This window comes from Macrobrachium rosenbergii, chromosome 55 (assembly GCF_040412425.1).
Source record: "Macrobrachium rosenbergii isolate ZJJX-2024 chromosome 55, ASM4041242v1, whole genome shotgun sequence".
NCBI classification, from domain to species: Eukaryota; Metazoa; Arthropoda; class Malacostraca; order Decapoda; family Palaemonidae; genus Macrobrachium; species Macrobrachium rosenbergii.
The window spans coordinates 19,708,660-19,733,127 of record NC_089795.1 but is presented as its reverse complement, the minus strand read 5'-3'; the positions used below and the strand labels follow the sequence as shown (position 1 = coordinate 19,733,127).

Sequence of the window (24,468 nt, the reverse complement as noted above, 5' to 3'; positions counted from 1 at the left end):
GACAGCGAACGAACCCAAAATAACAACCGAGGGAAAGCTGCGCAAAATGCCACTGAGCTTATCATGGGTGAAAGCGACGAAACTTTTATTAGTAACTTTATCCGCAACCGGGCCAATGGAAGAGAGGAAGGATCAGGAAATAACTCCAAAAAGGAAACAGGGAATGGTTGTCAGGAGTGTCCTGACCTTTCTCATCCCGGAGAGAAAGAAAATGCTTGGACTAAGGATTGGGACATTGCAAAGATTGAAGTAAGATTTCATATCATTATGATGGAGTAAGTTCGAAGTTTTAATCACCGGTGGTAGCAGCAGTGAGATAAACAACATTGTCTATAATTCTGAGGATAAATCCAGACGACAGATACTGGGGTGAGAAGAAAGCCTGCCATTAGGACGACATTTGAAATCAAGAAGCACCATCTTACAATATTCCAAGTATGCTGTTGAATGCTTCGTAGAAAATTAGCTCTTTTACCATAAGGTAACTTATATTAAGGCTCTTCATTATTAGAAAGAATCCGTGTTCTCCAGTAAATAATTCTCTCTCTCTCGTACACTGGGGCAGTAAATTTGATTTTTATCCGGAGTGAAATACGTTTAATTCGATAGATTTGTCAGCATTGCTCTTTGTAAAGCAGAAAGAAACTCTTTTTATGGTTTTGTCATTAAAGTATGTATGAAATATTTCATGTTAATAACAGCTAAAAAAAAAAAGACAAATATCCCCAGGATCATGTGAAGGATACGACGGTTATTTATATCTAATGTAGCAACTATTAGAACACAAAGGGTATCTTGCTGCAAACATTCCGTAGGTATGACCAGTCTTCAGAAGTATATATTATATAACTGGCATCAAAGTCCTCCCCTGACAAGGCAGATGTAATTTACTGAAATGTGTTTCTCAAAAATCTAAAAAAAAAAAAAAAGCACTATCGAGTTTAAGGACGACATAGTAAGGGGAAAAGTTTGACTCTCCTCATCTTATTCCCTTGCGTAAAGAAATTAGCAGCTCATCGAACTACTTTGAATATATATATATATATATATATATATATATATATATATATATATATATATATATATATATATATATATATATATTATTATATATATACCTTTTTTTTCCTTTGCGCATTGAAGTTTGATGTAAAAATAAACTTGTATCATGAAAAATTCTGCAAAGACTCGCTGACTTCCTGGCTCTTAGTATATTTTTTCTTCTTGCCATCAAATGAATAAAATTAGCAAAAGATCTAATTTTTCGGAATCTGCGTAACACTGATATTGCATCATTTAATTAAATTCATTAACTAAAATTATCATTCCAATAAACAGCAAGCAGAGTATGATCACCGACTTTACCATTTACTGCAAGTGATTTTTCTGACAAGGTACTCGATGGCAATACAGTGTATATATGCATACATACACATAAATACATACATACATATATATATATATATATGTATGGCTCAATGGTTTACGTCAACTGGAGTCGCTGAATAGGCTTTCGTCGCGGGTTCGTGTCCCCACGATTCCAATTCATTTATCACTTATATAAATTCCCCTTCGGCGACAATTCTCCAACGGAGATATACCGAGGTAGCGTGAATTTCGATATTAAGCGACATTTGTAGCTTCATGATTGTATATAAATCACGGTGTATATAAAATTTCATATATATATATATAAAATATTCATATATATATATATATATATATATATATATATATATATATATATATATATATATATATATACAGGGTGTTTCAAAATTAGAGGATCCCCTCTACAGCATAAACTAAAGTTGATATGGATAAAAACAAAAGTAATTCAGAGCAGGTATTTATTTAAGTTTCTCTCTGAGTATTTAATATTTTGTGGCCTCCATCTGCCTGTACCACAGTCTGCATTCTTGAGGGGTAAGATTTCAGCAAATCGCAAAAAAGCTGAGACTCAAACTCCATTTCCCTAAGCACTTTGGTCACCTCTCTTCGCAGGTCGTTGAGGCTTGGTATACCATCATGGTTCACTGTGCGCGCTAAAACACGATCCTTCAAGATACTACCGATGTTTTCACACACATTAAGGTCAGGGGAGCTACCTGGAAATTCACTTGACGAGACAAAATCGATACCACTGTATTGAAGCAGCTCCTGTGTCTGAAGAGCCTTGGAACATGGTGCCTTATCATGCAAAAATGTGATTTCTTCAACAGATAACACATTTTCAGGATCTTTGAGGAAAGGAAATACTCCACCAATAAGCACAGTTTCTCTGAAGTATTCGCCATTCCATGACTGTCCTTTTTCTTTGATGATCCACATTAACCGTTTGGCTGTGAAACACAGAAAAATTCCCAAACATTCAGGAAATTTCACAACTTGGCGATAGCGCACGTCATCGCTGATATCATCCAACTTTGCAGCCCAAATGATGTCATTTTTAAGATTTGGCTTGCTGACTGTGTAAATGAAGAATTCATCTGATGCGGCAACATGGAGAAAGTCAGCTTCATCCCAATCTTTAAAAAATGAACCACAAAACTATGCACGGTCTTCTCTCTGTTGCTGAGTGATGTTAGGCTTGCTGATAACATGAAATGGCTTGATACCAGATTTTTTCAACTCACGATATACAGTACTATAACTTCTCTTCTTTCCCCTTTTTGTTTCTAGTTCAAGCGCCAAATTACGTAAAGACTTTCTTGGTCTACCCACTTCCTTAGCTATGATGTCTTTTGACTCCTGAGAAAGGACTTCAGGCCTTCCAAGATTCTCAATCTTTTCGCGATGACAGTCATATGGATTTTTGTTCCAGTCTCTTTTAACAAAGGATTCATCTCTTTTAATGTATTTAGCTATCCAGGAACGTGAAATGAAGGATGCGCCAGCATCCCTGGCCTCTCTGAAGGTTGTAGTCCAGATTCGGTCGATCTATCTGATTTCCTCCGAGTCGTTAGCCATGGCTGTATCTAACTCCATCACTCAGTCTAAAAATACAAGAAATGTAAAATGAAAAATAGCTTAATAGAAACTTAAAATAATGTACTTGGAGATAGGCTACAGCAGAAAACTTCATAACTTTCCATTTGTTCTGTGGAGGGGGGCCCCCTCTAATTTCGAAACACCCAATATATATATATATATATATATATATATATATATATATATATATATAAATATATATATATATATATATATATATATATATATATATATATATATATATATATATATATATATATATATATATATATATATGTATATATATAGTGTGTATATATATGTATATTTACATATATGTATATATACGTATATATATACTGTGCATATATATATATATATATATATATATATATATATATATATATATATATATATATATATATATATATATATATATTATATATATATTAAAAGGACCACATTCAAAACTACAAACTGGATGGTATCAAAAGATACCATCCAGTTTGAATGAGGTCCTTTAGTAATTCTACTAATGCACAGAACAATTGTGCTATTGATAAAGTTAATATATATATATATATATATATATATATATATATATATATATATATATATATATATATTATTTTACAGTATACATATAAACTTATATATAGAAAGTAATTCCAATGCTATATGTAATGGAATGTCTGTAATAATATATCAGATAAGATTTGCTGATAAGTCCTTTTGTCATTAAATATATGTGAAGAATGTATACATATATGTGAACTCGTTATTAATCTTGGCAAAATACATTAGGATTGAAGCCAATTATTATTATCATTATTATTATTATTAAGATAGTTTAACCAAACCACTGAGCTGACTATTAGCTCTCATAGGGCTGGCCCGAAAGATTAGAATGAAATACCAGGTCTAGGTCATAGGCCAAGCGCTGGGACCAAATAGGTCATTCACTTGATAATGAATGAATAAAAATGAAATTTAAAAGATAAAACTGTATAAGGTATATGCTTTTACACTGCGTCACATGTATACAATAAATACATTTGCTCGTTTCCATACATACATAAAAAGTTAATTAAAAAAACAATTAATTAAAAAAATAAAAATTAATATTCACAATTAAATAACATTTTTAATTTTTTTCTTTTTTAATTCATTAAACGGCCTACGGGTTTCTGTATTTTCATTATTTACTTATTTTTAGAATTTGTCTATTAAATTACACTTTCTCATGAATGTTAAAATTGGAATGATTGAAAATGTAGAGGATTCAGACAAATTTCCTCCCATTGATTTACTTCCAAAGGTTGACACTCGCTGTTGGCTATATTCTGGACAGTCACACAACACGTTTGACTGTTATCAACACTTTGCATTCTGAGCATTCGGGAGGAGGACCACGTGGACTGTTCATCATGTGTCCATGTGTCAAACGAGTAGGGCCTATTCCTAATCCAACACTGGATTTTATCTGTTTCAATATACTTATAGGTTCCTCGTTCCATATATTTTGCCATTTATTTACAATGATTATTTTTATATCTCATATAATCACTAACTGGGATTTTTACATTTGCTTGTCATGTGGACTGCTTCTTTAGCTGTTATCAGCCTCTTCATTTCGTTCAATCCCTACATGGGCAGGGATCCAACATATTTCAATATTTTTTCAATTATACAATTTGTGGAATTCATATTTAACTTCCTGTACAATATTTTTTTAGTAGCAAACGTGAACGGCATCGATAGCGCTTCTTAAGACGCTAAAAATCACGAAATTATTGAATGATGATATTCAATAATTTTGATGGCTACTGCGATTGCACACAACTCTGCTGTGAAGACTGAGGATATAGCTGCATATCCTACTCCATGTTGTGATTTAGACCCATCTGTATACATTGCGTAATGTGAACTTTTCGTCTTATATGATCTATGGTTTTCGGCAATGGTGTTCGGTGGTATACGAGTAGCTTTTTGATAAATATTTCAACTGTGTGCAAGTCTTTACTTTATTCATAGTCTAACAGGGTGGCAACTTCACTGTTCAAGGTACTTATATATCTATATTCGGTGACTCAAACAATCTATTAGCTCTAACTGGGAAAGGAGGTGAATGATTGTTTATAAATATATCCCTCAGATCAAACAGATTTTTTGTTGGTGAATCACTTTTCTTGATTCTTAATGAACTCTCTTTGGAGGAACAGTGGCAGTTCGACTTGTATTGAGGGAACTGGCAAGGATCTAAATGCTCCTGTGCATATTCTTAGTCCTTCATTGTGAATCGGATCTAATATTTTCAGCGCTGCTTCTGACACCTGAACCACTTATTTTGTAAGGACGGGACTGAGTGACATACTGGCTGGGTGTTGACTGGTTTATTGGTGGTTCCTTACTGAATGAATGTACATGTTGTTGTTTTAGATTTAGCTGGCCTTGTGCCAGCACGGGCTCTTGCTTCTAGAGCAGCCCGTAAAGAATGTACAGAATCTTCGAAGTTGTTATTGGCTGGTGCGAGCCGCAAAGTAGTATCTACACACAGACAAGGCAAAACAGGTAATGTTTCAGACATCTGTGTTTGTCGACAGACAAACAGATGGTGATTGTGAGAGACATAATAAACGTAGTGATAAACATATCAATGGAAAGGCCAGGAAATTCCACATATGGCCGATTGCATGAAAATGGAGACGGATTCATGAATACAATGCAGTAGCATAATATATGTGAAATGGCGAGACGTTTGGCGTCTTCACAAACAGAAACATACATACATTTTGATACAGAAGATTCGGTGGAACGTTATGAGTGCATGATTAGAATGCCTGCATGGCAATGCACGTAGTGGTGATTGTACATAAATCGAGACAACAATGGCTAGGGAGAAACAGACGGAAATATTGTATGGTAGAAGTTGCGTTCCTTGAGAGAGAGAAAACGGGATGTTCTTGTTTCTCTCTTTGTCCCCTCTGATGGATGACGAACACGTGTGCTCGAAAGAGACCGCGTTCGGTGCAACGGGTCTGTTACAATACTCCCCCCGCAAGCAAGGCATCGATGCGGAAATCGTCTTGCTGACAATTGGGATGGGCGCGAAGGGCTTGGGCTAGGGGCAGGTAGGAGGCTGAAGGGCGGCGCCGGCCAGCAGGAACTCGAGGAGGACGGTAGCGGGTTGAAGGATGACGTCGGATGATCCTTCGGTAGCAAGCTCGAGGGGGATGGCAGTAGGCTGAAGGATGACGGCGGCTGATCCTTCGGTAGCCAGCTCGAGGGCTGAAAGATGACGGTGGCTGATCCTTCGGTAGCCAGCTCGAGGGGGGCGGCAGCAGGCTGAAGGACGACGTCGGCTGGTCCTTCGTTTGGTGCAACGGGTCTCTTACAATTTCACTTCCGTAGCCAACGATTGATAACACTGTTACTTTATACAGTATGGTAAGAGTACATCTATCAGCTCCCTTATTTGTGTGTGATAGTTTTTTAATTAGATTTAACGCTCTTTTGCATTTTGATTTTATGTTAGTTATATGGGCTTTCCAATTCAGGTGTGCATCACATATCAATCCTAAAAATTTTGCAGTTTGGCTAATTGGTATATTACGGTTTCTGATTTTCAATTTTATTTCTTCACCTTTTTTCCAATTTTTTATTTTTTACAAAACATGACAGCTTGAGGTTTTTTATGGAAAATCTAAAGCCTACAGATGAGGTCCATTCACCTATTTTTATTGTGGTTTTATGAATCATTCGTTCTGCATGCTTTATGCGTGACGCTGTATAATATACGGCAAAATCATCCATATACAGGTTACTTTAATTCCGACTGGTAGCATGTTACCGATATCATTAATTGCTAACGTAAACAGAGTACCGCTAAGGGTGCTTCCTTGTGGGACTCTATTTTCAAGCTGGGATGTTTTTGAAAAAAATGATCTATTCTCACCTGAAGAGTGGGATCAGTTATAAAGTTTTTAACAAACTTAGGAAGATGGCCGCGTATGTTATTATTATGTAATGATTTTAATATTGCATATCTCCATGTAGTGCCGTATGCCTTTTGAATGTAAAAAAAAAAAAAAAAAAAAGACAGCTACAGTAATTTGCTTCCTTTCAAATCCTCTACATATGTGGTCTTCCAAATCAGATAGAGAATCTAATGTAGAACGATTACATTGTGAACCAAACTGGGTAGGGTTCAAAATTTTATTTTCATGTATGTGCCACGTAAGTCGTGGATTTACCATTTTCTCCGAATCTAATGTAGATCGATTATGTTGTGGACCAAAGTCGTGGATTTACCATTTTCTCCAACAACTTGCATAGACAACTTGTTAATGAGATTGGTGTATATAATTATTCACATTACTAGGACCCTTTCCAGGTTTGGGTACAGGAATTATTATTGCATTTCATCATTCATCTGGAAACAAGTTTCGGAGCCATAAATGATTGTTAAATTTTAATAAGTATGATTTTGCCAAAGGTGCTAGGTGGCAAATCATTTTGAAGCAAATATCATCACCTCCAGGAGCAGAGGTCTCCTGATGTTGCCAGGCTTCAACTCAGACGGATGGAGGAGGGAAATCAGTTTGTTGCGGGAAATATTCCTGCGGCGCCTTCCACAGGAGGTGAGGGCACAAATCATGGAAACAGAAGCGCTCTCGATGGACGAATTGGTGAGCCTCACGCACAAACCCCACGAGGCTACCAAGGCCTCCAAGCATGCTGCAACACCTGCAGCCTGCAGCCTGGTAGCAGAAGAAGCCAAAGAGAAGGACACGAACGCAGTATACAGGAAAAAGGCGCCGCCGCAGCAGCAGAAGATGAGGAAAAATCCAGCCTGGTGTTACTTCCATTGGAGGTTCGGAAAGGACGCCAAGAATTACAGAGCCCCTTATTCTTTCACAAAAAACTAGGAAGGCAGCTACCCATAGAGGCAGGGGCCACAAACCTTAGAGAATCCCAGCCTGTAGGATTCTTCAGCCACGACGCCATATCGGGACAACGGATGCTGATAGACATGGGGACTATGAAGTTGGTACTTCCGCCATCAGGGGAGGACCGCAACCGCACGTCCGGCGCCACAGCTGCACTAGTGGCCACAAATGGAAACCCCATCCGCTGCTACAGAACTCGGACCCACAGAATATCCATCTTGGGCCATAAATATGAATGGCCCTTCATCATCACAGATGTCAAGTTTCCCTTACTAGGCGCTGATTTCCTCACACAACATGGACTCCTGGTAGATGTTGACCGAAAACGCCTGCCAGATACCAGAACCTGCCGCTCCCGTCCGCTCTCCACCGGACCAGGAATGCCTGCCATATGCCCCATCTCATCGAACAAATACAGCGGCCTCCTGCACGAATTCCCAGATTTCTTCAAGCCAGAACTGCGTCAGGTGCCAGGTACCCAGGCCAAGCATGGCGTCCATCACCACATCACCACCACAGGCCCACCGACACATGCCAAGTTCCGCCACCTGCCACCCAAGAAACTCCAGGAAGCTAAACAAGCATTTGCTGAGATGGAAAAGATGGGTATCTGCAAAAAGGCATCGAGTCCATGGGAGTCCCCCCTCCATATGGTGAAGAAACCAGACAGTTCCTGGAGGCCCTGTGGGGACTATCGGCGGCTGAAACTAGTTACAACACCAGACACTATCCCCTGCCAAACATGGAGGACCTAACAGGAGCCCTGCACAGGGCCAAGATATTCACAAAAATGGATTTGCTCAAGTCCTATTTTCAGGTGCCAGTACATCCCGACGACATTCCGAAGACAGCCATCATCACGCCATTCGGGACATATACCTTCTCCTACTCCACCTTCGGCCTCAGGAATGCCGGGGCCACATTCCAACGCCTGATGGACACCATCTTGGGGGACCTACCTTTCTGCGTCTGCTACATGGACGACATCCTGATCTTCTCCAGGTCCCCGGAGGAGCACCTGGGTCACATCCGGGCTGTGCTGAAACTCCTTCAGGAGAATGGATTAGTCGTCAGATTCGACAAATGTACCTTCAGAGTGGAGAAGGTATACTTCCTGGGACATGAGGTCTCTCCGACAGGTGTCCTCCCCATGGCCTCCAAGGTGGATGCAGGGAAGGATTTTCCAACACCAAAAACGATCAAGTCCCTGTTGGACATCGCCTGCATCATGTATCCCCTAACCGCAGTGCTGAAGGAGAAGCCAAAAGCACTGACTTGGGAAGTCCCACAGCAAAAGGTGTTTAAACAGGCGAAGGCAGCCCTCGCCAAAGCCACCACCTTAACATATCAAGACCCAACTGCCCCTGAGACTTACCACCGACGCCAGCAACGTTGCTTGCAGAGCCATGCTGGAGCAGATAGTAGACAATTCACCCCCAACAACCTGCTTGCGTTTTTTAGCCGCAAGTTAAAGACGATGGAGACCCGCTATACTGCATTCGACAGGGAACTGCTGGCAATCTACCAAGCCATGCGGCACTTCAATTACCTCTTGGATGGCAGCCCATTCACCATCCTGACAGACCACAAGCCACTGGTACATGCGTTCATGAAGGTGGGAGACACATGGTCAGCAAGACAGCAACGGCACCTGGCTGCTATCTCCGAATTCGGATGCACCATCAGTCACGTCCCTGGCAAGACGAACCCGGTAGCCGATGCCCTACCAAGGACTGAAATAAATTCAGTCCACCTGGGCATAGACTATAAAGACCTGGTGAAGGAACAGGCCGCAGACCCGGAAACGGCAGCTTACTGCACGGCACTTACTGCGCTGAAGTGGGAAGACGTGCCAATAGGTGAATCCGGATCGACACTTCTCTGCGTCACCAGCACAGGCCGCCCATGCCCCCTGATACCTGTGTCACTAAGAAAGCAGGTGTTCGACATCATCCATGGGCTGTCCCATCCATCAAGACGAACAACAACGCACCTGATGACAGAGAAATTCGTGTGGCATGGGATCAGGAAGGACATACGGGAATGGGCAAAGAACTGCATACCGTGCCAGACAAGTAAGATCACAAGGCACGCGGAATAAGGCATCGGAGACTTCCCTCAACCACGATGGCGTTTCGGCACGCACATCCACATAAACATCGTAGGACCTCTGCCACAATCAGGGGAAGCCAGATACCTCCTGGCGGTCATAGACCATTCCACAAGATGGCCGGAAGTAACCCAAATGGTAGAAGCATCAACAAGCGCCTGTGTGGAAGCCCTACTATCAAGCTGGATAAGCCGTTTCAGTGTGCCGGCATTCTTGTTGGAACTCTGGATCCCCCTGGCACGCCTGATGGGGACAACACTCCACAGTACGACAGCATACAACCCTGCGGCCAATGGTATGGTGGAAAGGACCCACCGACCATTGAAAGCAGCTCTGATTGCACGTTGTACTAATGACAATTGGAAGGCGCAGCTGCTCTGGGTCCTGCTGGGTCTCTGCACTGCACCAAGGGCAAATGGCGAGGAATCTCCCGCAGAAATACTCTACGGCAAAGCATTGGCCGTACCTGGAGAATTCTTCCCCATGGAGCCGGACGACCCGGATACACCCCTTCCAAGACTAAGAGAAATTGCAAAGAAGTTAGCCCCCTACTGGAAGACTTTCACAGACAGGACCCATAGCTCAGCCCAGAAGGCATGAAAACCTGTACACACGCCTTCATGAGGAACGACGCCCACCCTTGAACAGACCATACAGAGCAGAGTCGTCAATAGAACATCCAAGGCCTACCTCGTCAACATCCATGGGCGGGAAGACTGGATGTCCATCGACAGGTTAAAGCCAGCCTTCCTAATGGACAGAGGAACCCGGGAAAAAACCGGCAGATGTCCCAGAATTCCTCCACAAAACAAGACCTCGGATGAAGAGGTCGGCATCCCAAGGGCCACACAAAGGATGTCATCCGCCCAGCAAAACCGCCGGACGACTCAGCAGTCGAAACCGCCCCCACATCCGCAGATATCAAGAACTTGGGGTCGGCTCCTGCTCCCAAGAAGATACCATGATGAACATTCAACAGATTCTCCAATCATTATTTCATAATAATTATCTTGGGGGGGGGGAGTACTTGTAAAGACGTCTTCTTTACCCATTACTTATGATCATGTATCTCATCTACCAACGCAGCAAGAATCTCATGTACGTATTTGTACGTGGAATTTCCTGGCCTTTTCGCCAATATATATTTTATCACTGTATGTACATTATGTCTCTTGTTATTGTTATTTGATTGACTGTTAACAAACACAAATTGCTCTCACTCAGCTTGCGGGTCACAGAGACTGGGGTCGGGCACCACTTTCCGTCTGTATACCTTATGCCCAGGTAATAAATCAATCAGTACCCAGTTCTGTCTTCTTTGACCTCACAAACAATTGAATGGTGTAATATGTTGGTGGTCAGATTATTCTAAATAATGTAAGCTGATGTTTTCTGAAGTTTGTTATAAATTAATTTATATTTTTGTAGGTTTTGATTCATTTTTTGTTGCAGTCTGAATCTGACTTTCGTTAACTGTAACATTTTTACTATCTTGATTTAATTTTTCCATTCTTATTTAATTTTTCCATTTTGATTTTCTTTAGAATATTATCTACAACAATTTATATGTTTTTTCTGTAATATCCTAAGTGTTCAATACACATGCAACCTTCTTCATGAGATCTGATGTTTGTTTTTTCTTTATTCCTATACCTCATGAAATTTCTAATAGAGTTGGTTAGGCTTTCTTTAGTTATGGTTTTATTTTTGTGGCACATTGCTACAAAGCATTTACTACAACCACATGCATCTTCGTGTTCATCAGTTTGTTGTTTTTTCTTTATTTTTCTTATGGCGCCTATAATTGGTGGTGGGTGAATTTCTTCGCTTTCACTGAAGTTATCTATATTTTGGTTTTCCATTTCATCTGAATTTTGTGATTCTGCTCCTAGAAGTACTATTGTTACTTTGGGAGATAGTGGGATGTTTGATTTTGTGTTCTGTTTCTGCATTTCAGCTTTTGGTGAGATTGGTGGGTTATTTAACTTTTTAGAGCTTGGTTTGGTGGAATTAGGTAGGGTCTCATCTAGTTGCTTCTTCCGAGTTGTGTTATCTGTTTTATCACATTCGTGCGATTTTAATTTTTCTTCGTTTTTCTCTATGTCGTTATTCGTTTCTACTCCCGGTAAAGAGTTAAATCGATTGTCCACTATGATAATGTCATTGATGTCTGAAATTTCCTTGGAAGAGTTCTTTTCATCTTGTATTTTTTTAGTGGTATTTCTTTATTTCTGTGATCATTCATTTCAGTTCTGGTATTGTTTGATTTTGAAGTACGGTATCTGCATACCTAAATTCCTTAGCCGGGTCATTCAATCCTCTCACTTTTAGTTCTAGCTTTGCTTCCCTGATCGACATTCCAGTTCATTCTTGTAGTAATTTAAGGTCAGTCTTGTAGGTATAGAACTTACATACTTTAGATCGAGCCTGATGTTATAGTCCACAAATTATGCATTTTGGTTGGTCACAGTCCCAGCGTGTTTTATGTTCCTGCGAGCTGCAAAAGGCACATCTGGGAAAATTTCAGCTTTTAATGGCTGTATGGCCATATTTTCAGCAGTTCTTGTATTGCATGGGTTTGGGAACATAAGGTCTTAGTTCCATATTTAATCCCAGTATTTTAATTTTCAATGGCAAGGTTTTACTTTTGCCTTTCCTGCTTGGGGCCTCATATATTTCGCGGTCTTCAGCGTTGTTGTATCTTTTCTTTAACGAATCTAATAACATCAATTTGTCTATGATTTCATCATCTAGATTTGGCACTATTGCTGTGCCTTGTACACTATTCATGCCTTGTAACATTTATATTTATGTTCTCTATATTTTTAATGTTCTGGTAATTTTCTGATTGGTTCCTGATTGTTGTTTCAACCAACCATTCCTTTTTTTTATTTCTTATGCTCATCTCTAATCTTAATACAGACATGTCTTGGTCTGCATCCAAAGTAAAAAATCTGACTAGTTTGATTCTCCAAAGAGAGAACCAAAGTGAGTCAAGGTTGGGTCATAACGATATCTACTTCTTTTAGGCTTATTATATGGTATTAAGGTTTTAACACCACCTTGACTTTCATGAACTGAGTTTTCCCGTGAACAGTCCACTGCCATGCCAGAAGTCACAGGGAGGTTTGTTTGTTTCGCCATATAACGAATATTATAAATTTCATCCAGGATCAGGTCCCCTCTCACCAGGAAGGCCCAACTGGGGGAGGAGGAATACTGTTATCCACAGTGGTAACTGCCCTGTGACCCTCGCTTGGATGTATGTCAGTCCGTAGAGATTGGACCCGGCACTAAGGGCATGGCTTGGCCAGGGGTCCTGGGCTTGGCATAAAAATTTCCCCTAGGTGGACCACGTCAGGAACTCTAGTTTTACAAGTGGAGGGGTATGCCGTCCAACTTCAACCTCCATCAAGTTAAAAAAAAAAAGCAGTGAATTCAGTAATTCAACACCATGCCAAAGTCGTCAGTGAATGAAGAAGGGAATGGGAAAACTTATAGGAGGAGAAGTAAAGGAGTTACAGATCCCAATGTCCAGTTGAACCCACAGCAGAGAGAGTAGGTGCAAAAGAGCATACTCTCCCTGTAGTGGGTCCCAAAGCCCCCCACCTCGTCAGGTGGTTGGGATCAGGGGGGAGAATTGAAGCCAATAATAACCACAGTTATTGTAAAGAGAGAGTCCCGTTCAGGGATTACAACTGGATTTTACGAAAATATACAATTTCTAAAGGTTTTTTTAACTTTTCATCAGCAGTTTTTTTTCAGTTATATCTTCATCCAACTTCACATTCAGTAATCCTTTGATCACTTCCTCTATCAACACAAGACTACCCTTCTCCAGCTTACTACAACTCGTGATAATGTTTTGCTTTTAATGACAATGAATCCTGTCCTCTCTAAGTAGCAGGCCAAATAAATGATAGACATAGATTGAACATTGTAGGCTTGCTCTAGTCATAAAACAATCTTCCTATAAATAGCAAACTTTTTTGTTACCTATCTTGGAAAACCAAAGTTACTCCCTTGTAGAATTTACTTCATATTCCCATTCCTGATCCATGTGAAGGCTTCCTTTACTGGAGAAACGGCATTCAGATACAGTTATTTGTCTCCTTTAAAGTTAGGAAGACTTGTTCATTAACACCTTTGTGTGCAGTATGTTGCAAAGACCTGGCAGGTCTTTTGAGTCCATGAAACTAATTAGTTAGAAGCAGTGGCATTGCTATGGCGACCCCCCTCCCCAACAAGTCAGATGCTTGGCACCCCCAGTTGAAATTCCCTTTGTAGCTAAACTTTAACCCTTACATTTGCATATAGTAAGAGTTTAAAATCAATTGAAAATTGAGGTCTATAATTTCAAATATAGGTTTACTAATTACTAATACTATTATTTTCCTTCATTTACATGGATATATACCTTCGAGGATAGTATGTTTACTAATTACAGAATTGGTACATTAGTGTTGTGTAATTTTCTTTGGCCGCCTAAAATATCTTGGCCCCACCTAGTCCCCCCTACTGATGGAATGCCAGGTACGCCACTGGTTGGCAGATGTTTTGTGTTGCCAACGTATTTACTCACTGCAGTGGACCCTGACTATTCTCGTTTCAGGATTCGTGTATTCACCTATTCGCAAATTTTTCTGTGGAACATAATTCCAAATAATTCGCAGAAAATTCGCAGATTATTTCTTCTTCTTCAGTAAATGAAACCTATTCATATGGAACAAGCCCACAGGGGCCATTGCCTTGAAATTCAAGCTTCCAAAGAATATGGTGTTCATTTGGAAAAAGTGAGAGCAAGTAAAGGGAAATACAGAAAGAAGAGATACCACTTATTAAAAAAGAAAAAATATATTAATAAATAGAGCATACCTGAACTTTCACTTATTACTTTCATTTTATTTTCGTGACTAAATACTGTACATTTTTTGTGATAAAAAATTATTTACTAATTTTCAAATATTAATATTACTGTAACCACAGCAAAATATCAATAAAATGAATTTTTTTTTAAACATTCTCCAGACAATGTACCAATGGCACCCCAATCTATGCTAAAAGAAAATGGTAAGGCTTGAATGCTACTGTACGAAAGAAAATGTCAAAGCCTGAATACATACAGGGATAGCTCGATTAGTTTTTGCTTTGATAAGAGTAACAGTTGTAGGAGTGTTCACTCATACCTGTAAGCCATATATTTTTAGGAGTAGGGGAGAGCGGTGATGGTTCGGACATTTTTTTTTAATTGCTCTCTAGAAGTCAGAGTTTAAGGAGCAGTGATATCCTTGGCATGTCAATGTGTAGCCTCATCATCCTACATTTACCGGTAAATGTAGCAAGTCGTTCACTTTACTATACTTGAAGCTATTTATCTTCAAGTACAAGTTTCCAAAATGTCCGAATCATCCCTACCCATGGTGATGATTCGGACAAGAGCATGGGATGATTCGGACAATTATTATAATTGACATTTACCTTCAAGTCAGAAACAGAAATACCAAACGAAGTGTTTTATTGAAATAATCATAATCACCTTAAAAGATTATTCTCTCCCTTAGTAAATGGCAGACAGAAAATCTACGATGTTTGCCGAGAATAAATGTTATAGTAGTCAAAGAATATTGAAACCTTCAAACAAAAACTAAACTTGAAATATCCTTGCCACCAAATTCTTAAATGACCAAAATTTACTTGAAATTATTCTCTCTATGAGTAAAAACCAAACATAAATCGTAACTCAAATACTTGAAATTTGTTGTGCCTAAATATTAAAGTTGGCCTAACGAATATTGTACCCTGCAAAAGAAAAACAAAATTTGAAATACCCCTGCTTTCTTTTCATACTCTGCTGAACTGGGTTTGGAAGCACTCCAGTTACTGTCTCTTTACCAATAGTTGCTTCATCCTCAATTTCTGGAAATTTAAAACTATTAGCAGCAAATTTCTGTGATTATCTTAAATAAGAAACCTGAAATTCATCACCCTCGTCTAAATTGCCGATTCATTTGCCTACATAATAGACTTTGCTACCTTTTACTGGATCTATCCCAACAAGAACAAAATCTCCCTCCTCTGGGACTTTATCAATAAAAACCACTTCTTTGTCTTCTATCTGCTCTGAGATATCAGAAGAATTATTGTTAAGATCGGCTGTCAAGATGATGAAGGTCTTCATCACTTGTCTGGGCCTCTGTATCTAACTTTTTTGTATTTTTCTTGCTTTTTAATGTTCTTGAGGTATTTCATGCGAGGTGGTTGTGCTTTTAGGTGGTGTAGTTGGCTTTGGCCTATCAGTCACAAAAGCCCTGGCAAAGTGACTTTCTTGAAAAACATCAGTGTAATATAGGTGAATGCCAATGGAATGGAATCCAGATTTGATATTCACATTTTAATTTGTAATTTGGGGGTTCTATGATGGGTTTATGAAGTGCTTTATACGGTAAAGGTAATGAGGGCTAATAAATGCATATACACAAAATATAACTTAAAGTTAGTGAGAATCTTTTGTTTCTTTGTTGGAATTCATAATTAGTAAAGGTTTGCTAGGAGGGATGATTCGGACACGTCCGAATCATCCCAACCCTAGAGTGTCCGAATCATCCCCCACAAATCATAACCATTTGATGACACCCTCAACTTCAAACCCTTGCAGATTACAGGCGGGTAATAGCCACAACATCTTCGTCATAAAGTGCAAATTCACACCCAAAACTCATAATCAGCTCCCTTATCATATTCACTACACCAAAGCTTATGATTCAAATGCAAAAAATTACATATGAAATGAGAAAAACCACAAAAATTACCCTCAATCCTAAAGTAACCGACCCTTCGCAACCAAAGTCCATGTGTCAATGGCGAACAAACTCTCGCGATTTCACGTGATTTCTCAGAGCTGAGGGCCCCTCACACTTTCCAGGAAATGTACTGTCCGGACCATCCCACTGTCCGAATCATCACCGCTCTCCCCTAATGTTGTAAGATGACTTTGAAATGATAATGAAGTGTTTTAGGATGATAGTTTAAGATATATTTGGTGTTTGAACTATTAAAATAGGCAGTTATAAGCATTTTTAGGATGATAGTTTAAGATATATTTGGTGCTTTAACTATTAAAATAGGCAGTTATAAGTGTTTTTAGAGGGGTCTCAAATATTTGTGAATTTTAGCTATTCGTGGGCGGTTGTGGTCCCTAACCCCCACAAATACCGGGGTCTACTATCTGGCTATTTTTTATAGCATGTCTAGGATTAGCCTTGGCTTATACTGAAAGTGAACACGAAAGATGAATAGTGTGGAGGAAATAAGTGTTATTATTTATAATGGATAAAATTTCGATGACTGATTCACCAACAAAAATAAAAACATAAACAAAAACACAATGGTATAGAGAAAAACACATAAGTGCTGTGACTTTTATTTTCTCACGAGCTTGTTAGCACACACTACACGCTCTGGAACCAGGCACTGCTGTCTCCCCTACCCTCCCGATCCTCTATCTACCCTGCCCCCACCTGGGGCGGACAAACAGTTTTGCAGGAGGAGGGTGGATGCCTTCCCTACCCTCCTGTTTCCCTTCCAACCCCGCCCCCCCCTGGGGTTGACAAATCGGTTTCCAGGGGGTGGGTGGCTTTGTCATGTCTCCCCTACTGTCACCCGGGGGAGGACAAACAAGATCCAGTCGGATGTTATTATTATAGACAGATAAGGAGACCATGGAAAAAATTATTTTTTTCATGATTCATCTGCATACAAGTTTTTCATATTTTCTTTCTTTGAATAGTATGTCCATTGTAACTTATGAAAATAATGAAAAATCTGAATTTGTATACAAAGAACTCTTGAACTTCCTTTCTCATATTATAAATTAAGGAACACAAATATCTGGTGCATTAGCTTAGTTATTTATTAACCAGATTTGTTATCTTCAGCTCTTAAAACTTTCTCTGGCAAAGATTAATGACACAGCATGCCATTATTTTCATCTGATGCCCCGTGAGGTAACAATGACACATGGACCTTTGAAGCACATAACATAGCAAATGATTAATATAAATACTTTCTAGTATGTATTGTTTAGCTGTCCCCTCAGGTTACGAGAAATGTATTGTTTATTGAAATATTTAAACATCTTCACCTGAAGCTGGTCTTGGAGACAAAGCCGGATCCATTAGTTCATATCTTGTTAAACTGAAATGAGATTTTTCTAACTAGAAACAAATTTTCTATGAAAAGTTACAAAAAGTTAAGAAAAACCAAAAGTCCAGCAATAACTATATCACAGCAACTTTACACTCAATATATTAAGCATAATTGCAACACTGAAACTTGCAATGAAGAGGAGGGATTGATTAAAATAACAATTCTTAGACTTTAACAGAGATATTCATATCTTAGTTCTAAGCTGCAGTCCTAACATTCTCCTTTTGATAACCAAGTCACATGATAAGAATTGTCTGAATCATCCATCGTTTTGGAAATCAAATATATCAGTATTAAAACACTAAACTAGTTGCTACTATCAGTCACTGTGATTTAAGTTTCTAATACATGGCAAAGAAGAAAGTCAATTGACGTCTTAGCAGAGTAATAAACCATATGGATGAGAAAATTTGCATTGCCTACCGAGAGCATAATATTTCACTATTTGTTAACAGGTAGTTTCTAATCTACAGTGATGAGACAACTTACGACTGGACGTTCATTAAAAAAATCGTGGCTTTCACAATAAGAAATTAGAAAGCTAAGTCACAGTGTTTAATATAAAGACATTTGTAACATAATTGCTACAGTATTTAAGGGATGAAATTATCACACTAAGAACCCTAAATGTGGATTTAGACATTTCTAGGCAGGAAATGGTGAATACAAACTCATTCACTGTCCCATAGCTATTACCTCTCTGCGAGGACAATTGTAGCTCCTTGAATTTTTTCAGCACATCACATAACTTTACAATCTCTCTTGTGCTTTTTCTTGTCCTTCTTGCTCTTCTTTTTCTTCTTATGCTTTTTCTTTTTTCCATCACCAGAGTTCTCTCCACTACTGGCAGCAGAGGCAAATTTCTTGTCAGAGTTGTCGTGTTCCTCAGATGCATCCTTGAAACCTATGGGGTCATCACTGCTGCTGCTGCTGCTGCTTGAAGAAGTTCTGCGGGTGTCGTTGTTCGTTGTCGTCTCTCCTGGGTGGTTGCCTTCTTGGCCTGAGGCTGGCAGACCAACATTATCTGCGAAGGCGTCTTTAAATTCAGCAGCTGGGTAATCATCATTCTCTATTGCATCATGGAATTCGACATCGGCCACTTCGTTTGGCTGAGGGATAACTGGATAGGTGTCCACTTCACGGACATCATGGAATTCTGTGACCACAATTTCAATTGGTCCGTAATTGGTCGTATCTGTGTCGTCAACTGTCCTGTCCAGAGTTTTGCTTTGACTCTCCAGTTCTTCCCTTTTCTCTTCTCTCTCCTCTTGCTGCTTATCTGCTCTGCTGGGTTCACTATCATCACTGCTCCTGCTGCTGCTACTGCTACTGCTGTTGCTTGAACTACGCCTGTCCTTCGTGACCTCTCTCTTCCTTTCTTCCTCTTCTATCCTTCTAGTTGATTTCTCCATTTCCTGGGCAAGTTTTCTATCCATCCATTGTCCTTCTTCCATCAAGGAGCTTTCCAATCTTTTTTGCGCCTGGAAATTTTCCTCTATCTGCAAGTGTCAAAATGAATAATAAAACTGTTTATGAATATTTTCTACAATGCTAATGACCATGAAATGTGATAAGGAATGTGATAAGTAAGGGGAATCAAGAAACTAAAGGGAAACAGATAAACTAAAGGAAATAAAGAAAATAAAGAAACCAAGATAACCTTAAAAGCTAATACAGTACTGTTTAGGGGGCAAGGTCAAATGATTTCATTGTTATTAGTTCAGTACGAGCTATTAATTTGTATTCTGTTATAAAATGATTTGCAAAAAAAAAAAAAGCTTTATGTCGAAGGTAATCTTGTCCCCATTTCACGAAGTGCAAGTAATCACAATTTTATTATAAGGATCAATAGAACAGTGCATTATTCACACATGTTTGCATGAAGATGTGAGATATGAACATTTTAGTCATGAATAAGTGAGTAGGAACAAAAAATACGACGGTAGGAACAAAAAATATGACGCAAAAACTGTATTTTATCCATTCCTCCTCGGAAACTACGAAAAATCGATTACATCCTTCATAATTCTGTTAGTGAGATACTCAACAAAGATCACAGGCCGTAGAATTTTATACAACAAACTAGTAGATGCTCGCTATCGCTCGCAATTGCTAGTTTCTTGTTAACAGTCCTGATGTAATTAGTACTGAAGTTGTTTAACAGGAGTAGTATTTACTGTGATCCTCATAACGCAGGTGTTCTAGACTCTGTCTACGGAATCATTCCGCCCAGAATTCTTCCACCTCCTGGAGAAACACCCATTGGATTCAAACTTACTCTTGAAGACGTCTTCACGACTTCAAGATCCTTTGAAGCAGTCTTCAGCTCCTGAAGAACACTTGGATAAACACCCATTGGATTATCACGGCTTCCTGAAGAAGTCTTTAAGAATCCAGGTGTCTTCGGTTCCTTCTGCTACAGCCTTGCGAATCTCGAAGTGTGCATTTAAACAAACAAACAAACGTTTCATGGAGAAATCCTGAATCTGTCTTTGGAATCATTCTGCTCAGAATTCTTCCACCTCCTGAAAGACTCCTGGGAAATTCCCACTGGATAATAACGTCTTCTTGAAGACGTCTTTACGACTGCAGGATCCTTTGAAGCCGTCTTCAGCCCCTGAAGCTTTCCTGGAGAAACACCCATTGGATTATAACATCTTCTTGAAATCTTACAGACTCCAGGATCCTTTGAAGCCGTCTTCAGCCCCTGAAGCTTTCCTGGAGAAACGTCCATTGGATTATAACATCTTCTTGAAATCTTAAAGACTCCAGAATCATTTGCAGCCGTCTTCAGCTCCAGAAAAATTCCTATAGAACCACCCATTGGATTATAACGTCTTCTTGAAGACGTCTTCACGACTCCAGGATCCTGTAAAGCCGTCTCCAGCCCCTGAACGGATTCCTGTCGGATCCACTTCCCTTCAAGAACGTGGGCTTCCCCTGAAGAAATCTTGAAATCCCTGATGCATTTTGTCTCCAGGAAGGACCAGAAGCCTTTGGAATTCCCAGAAGCCTTCTGAATTCATTTTTAAGAACGCAGGCTTCCCTCGTTCTTGCACAATACTAAAGAACAGAATTTTATGTAGACGAAAGGCTTCGAAGAGCCTGGAGATTGTCTTTAAGCCTTCGGAAGCCCTAGAAGCCTCCGGAATTCCCAGAAGCCTTCTGAATTCCCAGAAGCCTTCGGAATTCCCAGGAGCCTCTGGAATTCCCAGAACCCTTCAGAATTCCCAGGAGCCTCCAGAATTCCTAGAAGCTTTCAGAATTCCCAGAAGCCTCAGGAATTCACAGAAGCCTTCGGAATTCCTAGAAGCTTTCGGAATTCCCAGAAGCCTCCGGAATTCCTAGAAGCCTTCGGAATTCCCAGAAGCCTCCAGAATTCCCAGAAGCCTCCGGAATTCCTAGAAGCCTTCGGAGTTACCCGAAGCCTCCAGAATTCCCAGAAGCCTTCGGAATTCCCAGAAGCCTTCAGAATTCCCCGAAGCCTCCGGAATTCCCAGAAGCCTCCCGACACGCAAACAGAGGCAGAAAGTTAGCCAAGGAAATTAATATAATAGATGATCATAACATTTTTCATAAAGAAGCATTAATTAACTGTAAGTGAATAATTACGGAAGTGAGTCTAGTGATGTTGCAGAGATCATGACTCCGTGACTCTATTGATGCAAGGAAGGCTTCATGTTTACGTATGAGTTCCTCCACTTCCTCAACTGACTGTCCAAGGTCCTCAATCCGCAATATTCGTTCTCCATCATTCATCCACTCTTCAAGCTCCTTTGCATCTCGTAAGTAAATCTGGTTAAAAAAAAAATAGTGCTTTATAATTTAGATACTTTGATGATACTATTCCGCATGAGCCCGTCATTCTAAATACTCCCGTTATTCAGACAGCATGGTGACAGTGTATAAATGGAACACAACAGCTGATTTATAAAAAAATATTTTTACCACCATGGAAATCAGGTGCGTAAAATAAAAACCGCTAGTCAGTTGACCCATATATGAATATGAAATGTACATATGTTAATATCGACATTGTTATAGACATATAAGAATGAACAGTTAAACACAACAATTAGGTGGAATCCTTCAATGAATTCATCTTACTACTGAATCAAGAAGAAATTTATTTACGGTGTACTTTTCAGATAAGATATCGATGGAAACTACATACTTCCATGAAATAATTGTCAATGACAAAGTGGCTATTACCGTAGGCTAAAAATAACGATTACATGAAAACCATTAGTAGCGGATGTAAGCTTCGCCAAAAAAAATCACTCACCCTCACATCTAAGTTACACTTATAGATGACAATTCTTGCTTTCCACGTGTTTATCAGGAGGAGACCACGGGCTTCCAGACTCTTAACTTTCTGCTTTATTTCATCTTTCAATAAGGCCCCATCTTTAATTAAAACCCAGCCGCTCTCTGTGCATTTCTCAAACTTCTCCCTTTGGTTGTCCAGTTCTGTCTTGTACTGAACGTGACGGGAGATGACGAACTCTGAGCCTGAGACACTCGTCGGGAGATCGGGTGCTGTTATTTTTATGAGCATTTGATATGCCCATGACCTGGCAAAGATAAAAACTCCTTTATATTAATATTTCATGACTTCTACATGATTTTCAGAAGGGTCAGGACTGACACACACACTGTCAGTGATCCGAAGGCCTGACAGTTAAACAGTTTGTTCCCATTGCAGCCTTACAATTCTGGCTGTCAGTTAGTATTTCAGTATGCTTACCTGTAGAAACATTATGAGCTCAACTGTACTTAGTTCCTTGCTAAATCTTTTATGTACAGGTATTCTCACAGAATATTAGAATTTGTACAACAGCAAGAAAATTTAGTTATTGTAGAAAGATGGATTAACAGACCCTATTGAGAACTTCCATGTAGAGGACAAGAGACACTGTTTCTTAGGGGAGTTATTTTATCTTGTCTTTTCTTGGGGAATTGTGTGATTCTGATAGTCTCATCCTCTGGCTCATCAACTTTTGCAAAAGGTAATTCAACTTTATATCGCTCTTGATCAAGTCGTACAAGCTAATTAAACAATGACGTCAGTTGGTGTACCATCTGTATCTTAAAGGGTATTTTCTTTACAAGTTTGGCATTCTCTTATTATTTGGGCGTAACTTCACTTTTTTGTTACTAATATTTAAAAAAAATTATGAAGAGCCTGTTGCCTAATTAACTTTAAACAGCAGATTTGAGGTTATTTTAATTTCCCTCCTTTCTGTGAGAGTAACAAGTACTCATTCTTATATCTAAATTGCACACGTATGGACAGGTAAATCTATAATTATTCAAGACCAAAACCAATCATATTATCTTTTCAATCAGTTACTTGTCCATTTTTATTTTATTGCTTCTAACATAAAATTACACCGAAACCTGCCCTGAAAAAAAAAAAAATTAAGTGATGCTATGAAAAATCCTAGGTATTGAAGAAAACTGACAGACTGAGCATTCTTACATTAATTCTTCATACTGATCAGTAAAGTCCTGTATTTTTTCTGCAACGTGCAGTTTGCTTCTGCGGTCTTCAGACTTCTGGATTAACATGGCAAGTGCCTCGTGAACTTCGGAAAGCTTGAAAGAGATGTGGTTTTCAGCCTGAGGATGCTTCTCTTTGAGTTCTTTCCCCTCGTGGTCTACTTGACTCACCTGAGAAGAAATGACAGTCAGCAAAATAAAAAGTACACAATGCTATATACTAAAAATTCTGCTTAGAAAGTGAAGGCTTCAGATATTCATGGTGATTCTTAAGGGCACAGAACAACCAGGAAAAGTTTGTTCTGCAATTGACCATTATCAAAAACACTCGCAGCAGGCTTTTTTTCGATGTGTTAGGTTTCAAAATATCTTGGGTGCAGGAAAATAAAAATAAGAACTGGATGTATTTGTATACATGTACATTTAAACTTAAAATTAATTTATTTTAAAGATACACACTATTATTTTTAAAGTGTTGAAAATTATAACTGAAAATAGAATGATAACATTTTTCTTATACAATCACTGGTATCTGAGGACCTTTTTCTGTCATTAGGCAGTGCCCTGTACACTATACAATTCAGACTGATTGACTGTGTTGGTCTCCTACAGCCGTCTTTAAGGAAACAGAAAGTCTACGAGATAAATAAAGCATTGAGCATGAATTGTCTTACAAGTGACTTTCCTAAATATGTCTCTACAAAAGGGAAAGAGATTTATATTTTCAAATAT

At 39.1% G+C, this 24,468-nt stretch overlaps 2 protein-coding genes across 3 annotated transcripts in view; one reads left to right on the top strand and one right to left on the bottom strand.

Annotated features, from left to right (window-relative positions):
• The first annotated feature begins 10,164 nt into the window (after positions 1-10,164).
• On the top strand, positions 10,165-10,629 carry LOC136835765 (uncharacterized). The gene has a single exon (XM_067099625.1). It carries the CDS (start codon positions 10,165-10,167, stop codon positions 10,627-10,629), a length of 465 nt encoding a protein of 154 aa, XP_066955726.1.
• Positions 10,630-17,435: 6,806 nt separating this feature from the next.
• Positions 17,436-24,468, bottom strand: part of LOC136835667 (spectrin alpha chain, non-erythrocytic 1-like) — a 68,424-nt gene continuing 61,391 nt past the window's right edge. For both annotated transcript variants that reach the window (XM_067099499.1, XM_067099498.1), the window contains 4 exons: positions 23,717-23,907; positions 22,520-22,808; positions 21,847-22,029; positions 17,436-19,733 (listed from right to left, as the gene is read on the bottom strand). In XM_067099499.1, coding sequence (XP_066955600.1) covers positions 18,975-19,733; positions 21,847-22,029; positions 22,520-22,808; positions 23,717-23,907 — 1,422 coding nt within the window. In that variant the 3' untranslated portion in view covers positions 17,436-18,974. The remainder of the gene's footprint in view (positions 19,734-21,846; positions 22,030-22,519; positions 22,809-23,716; positions 23,908-24,468) is intronic.

What these genes read in the sequence shown, in the direction of transcription:
- LOC136835765 (XM_067099625.1), top strand. Translation starts at nt 10,165, where the DNA reads ATGGTAGAAGCATCAACAAGCGCCTGTGTGGAAGCCCTACTATCAAGC.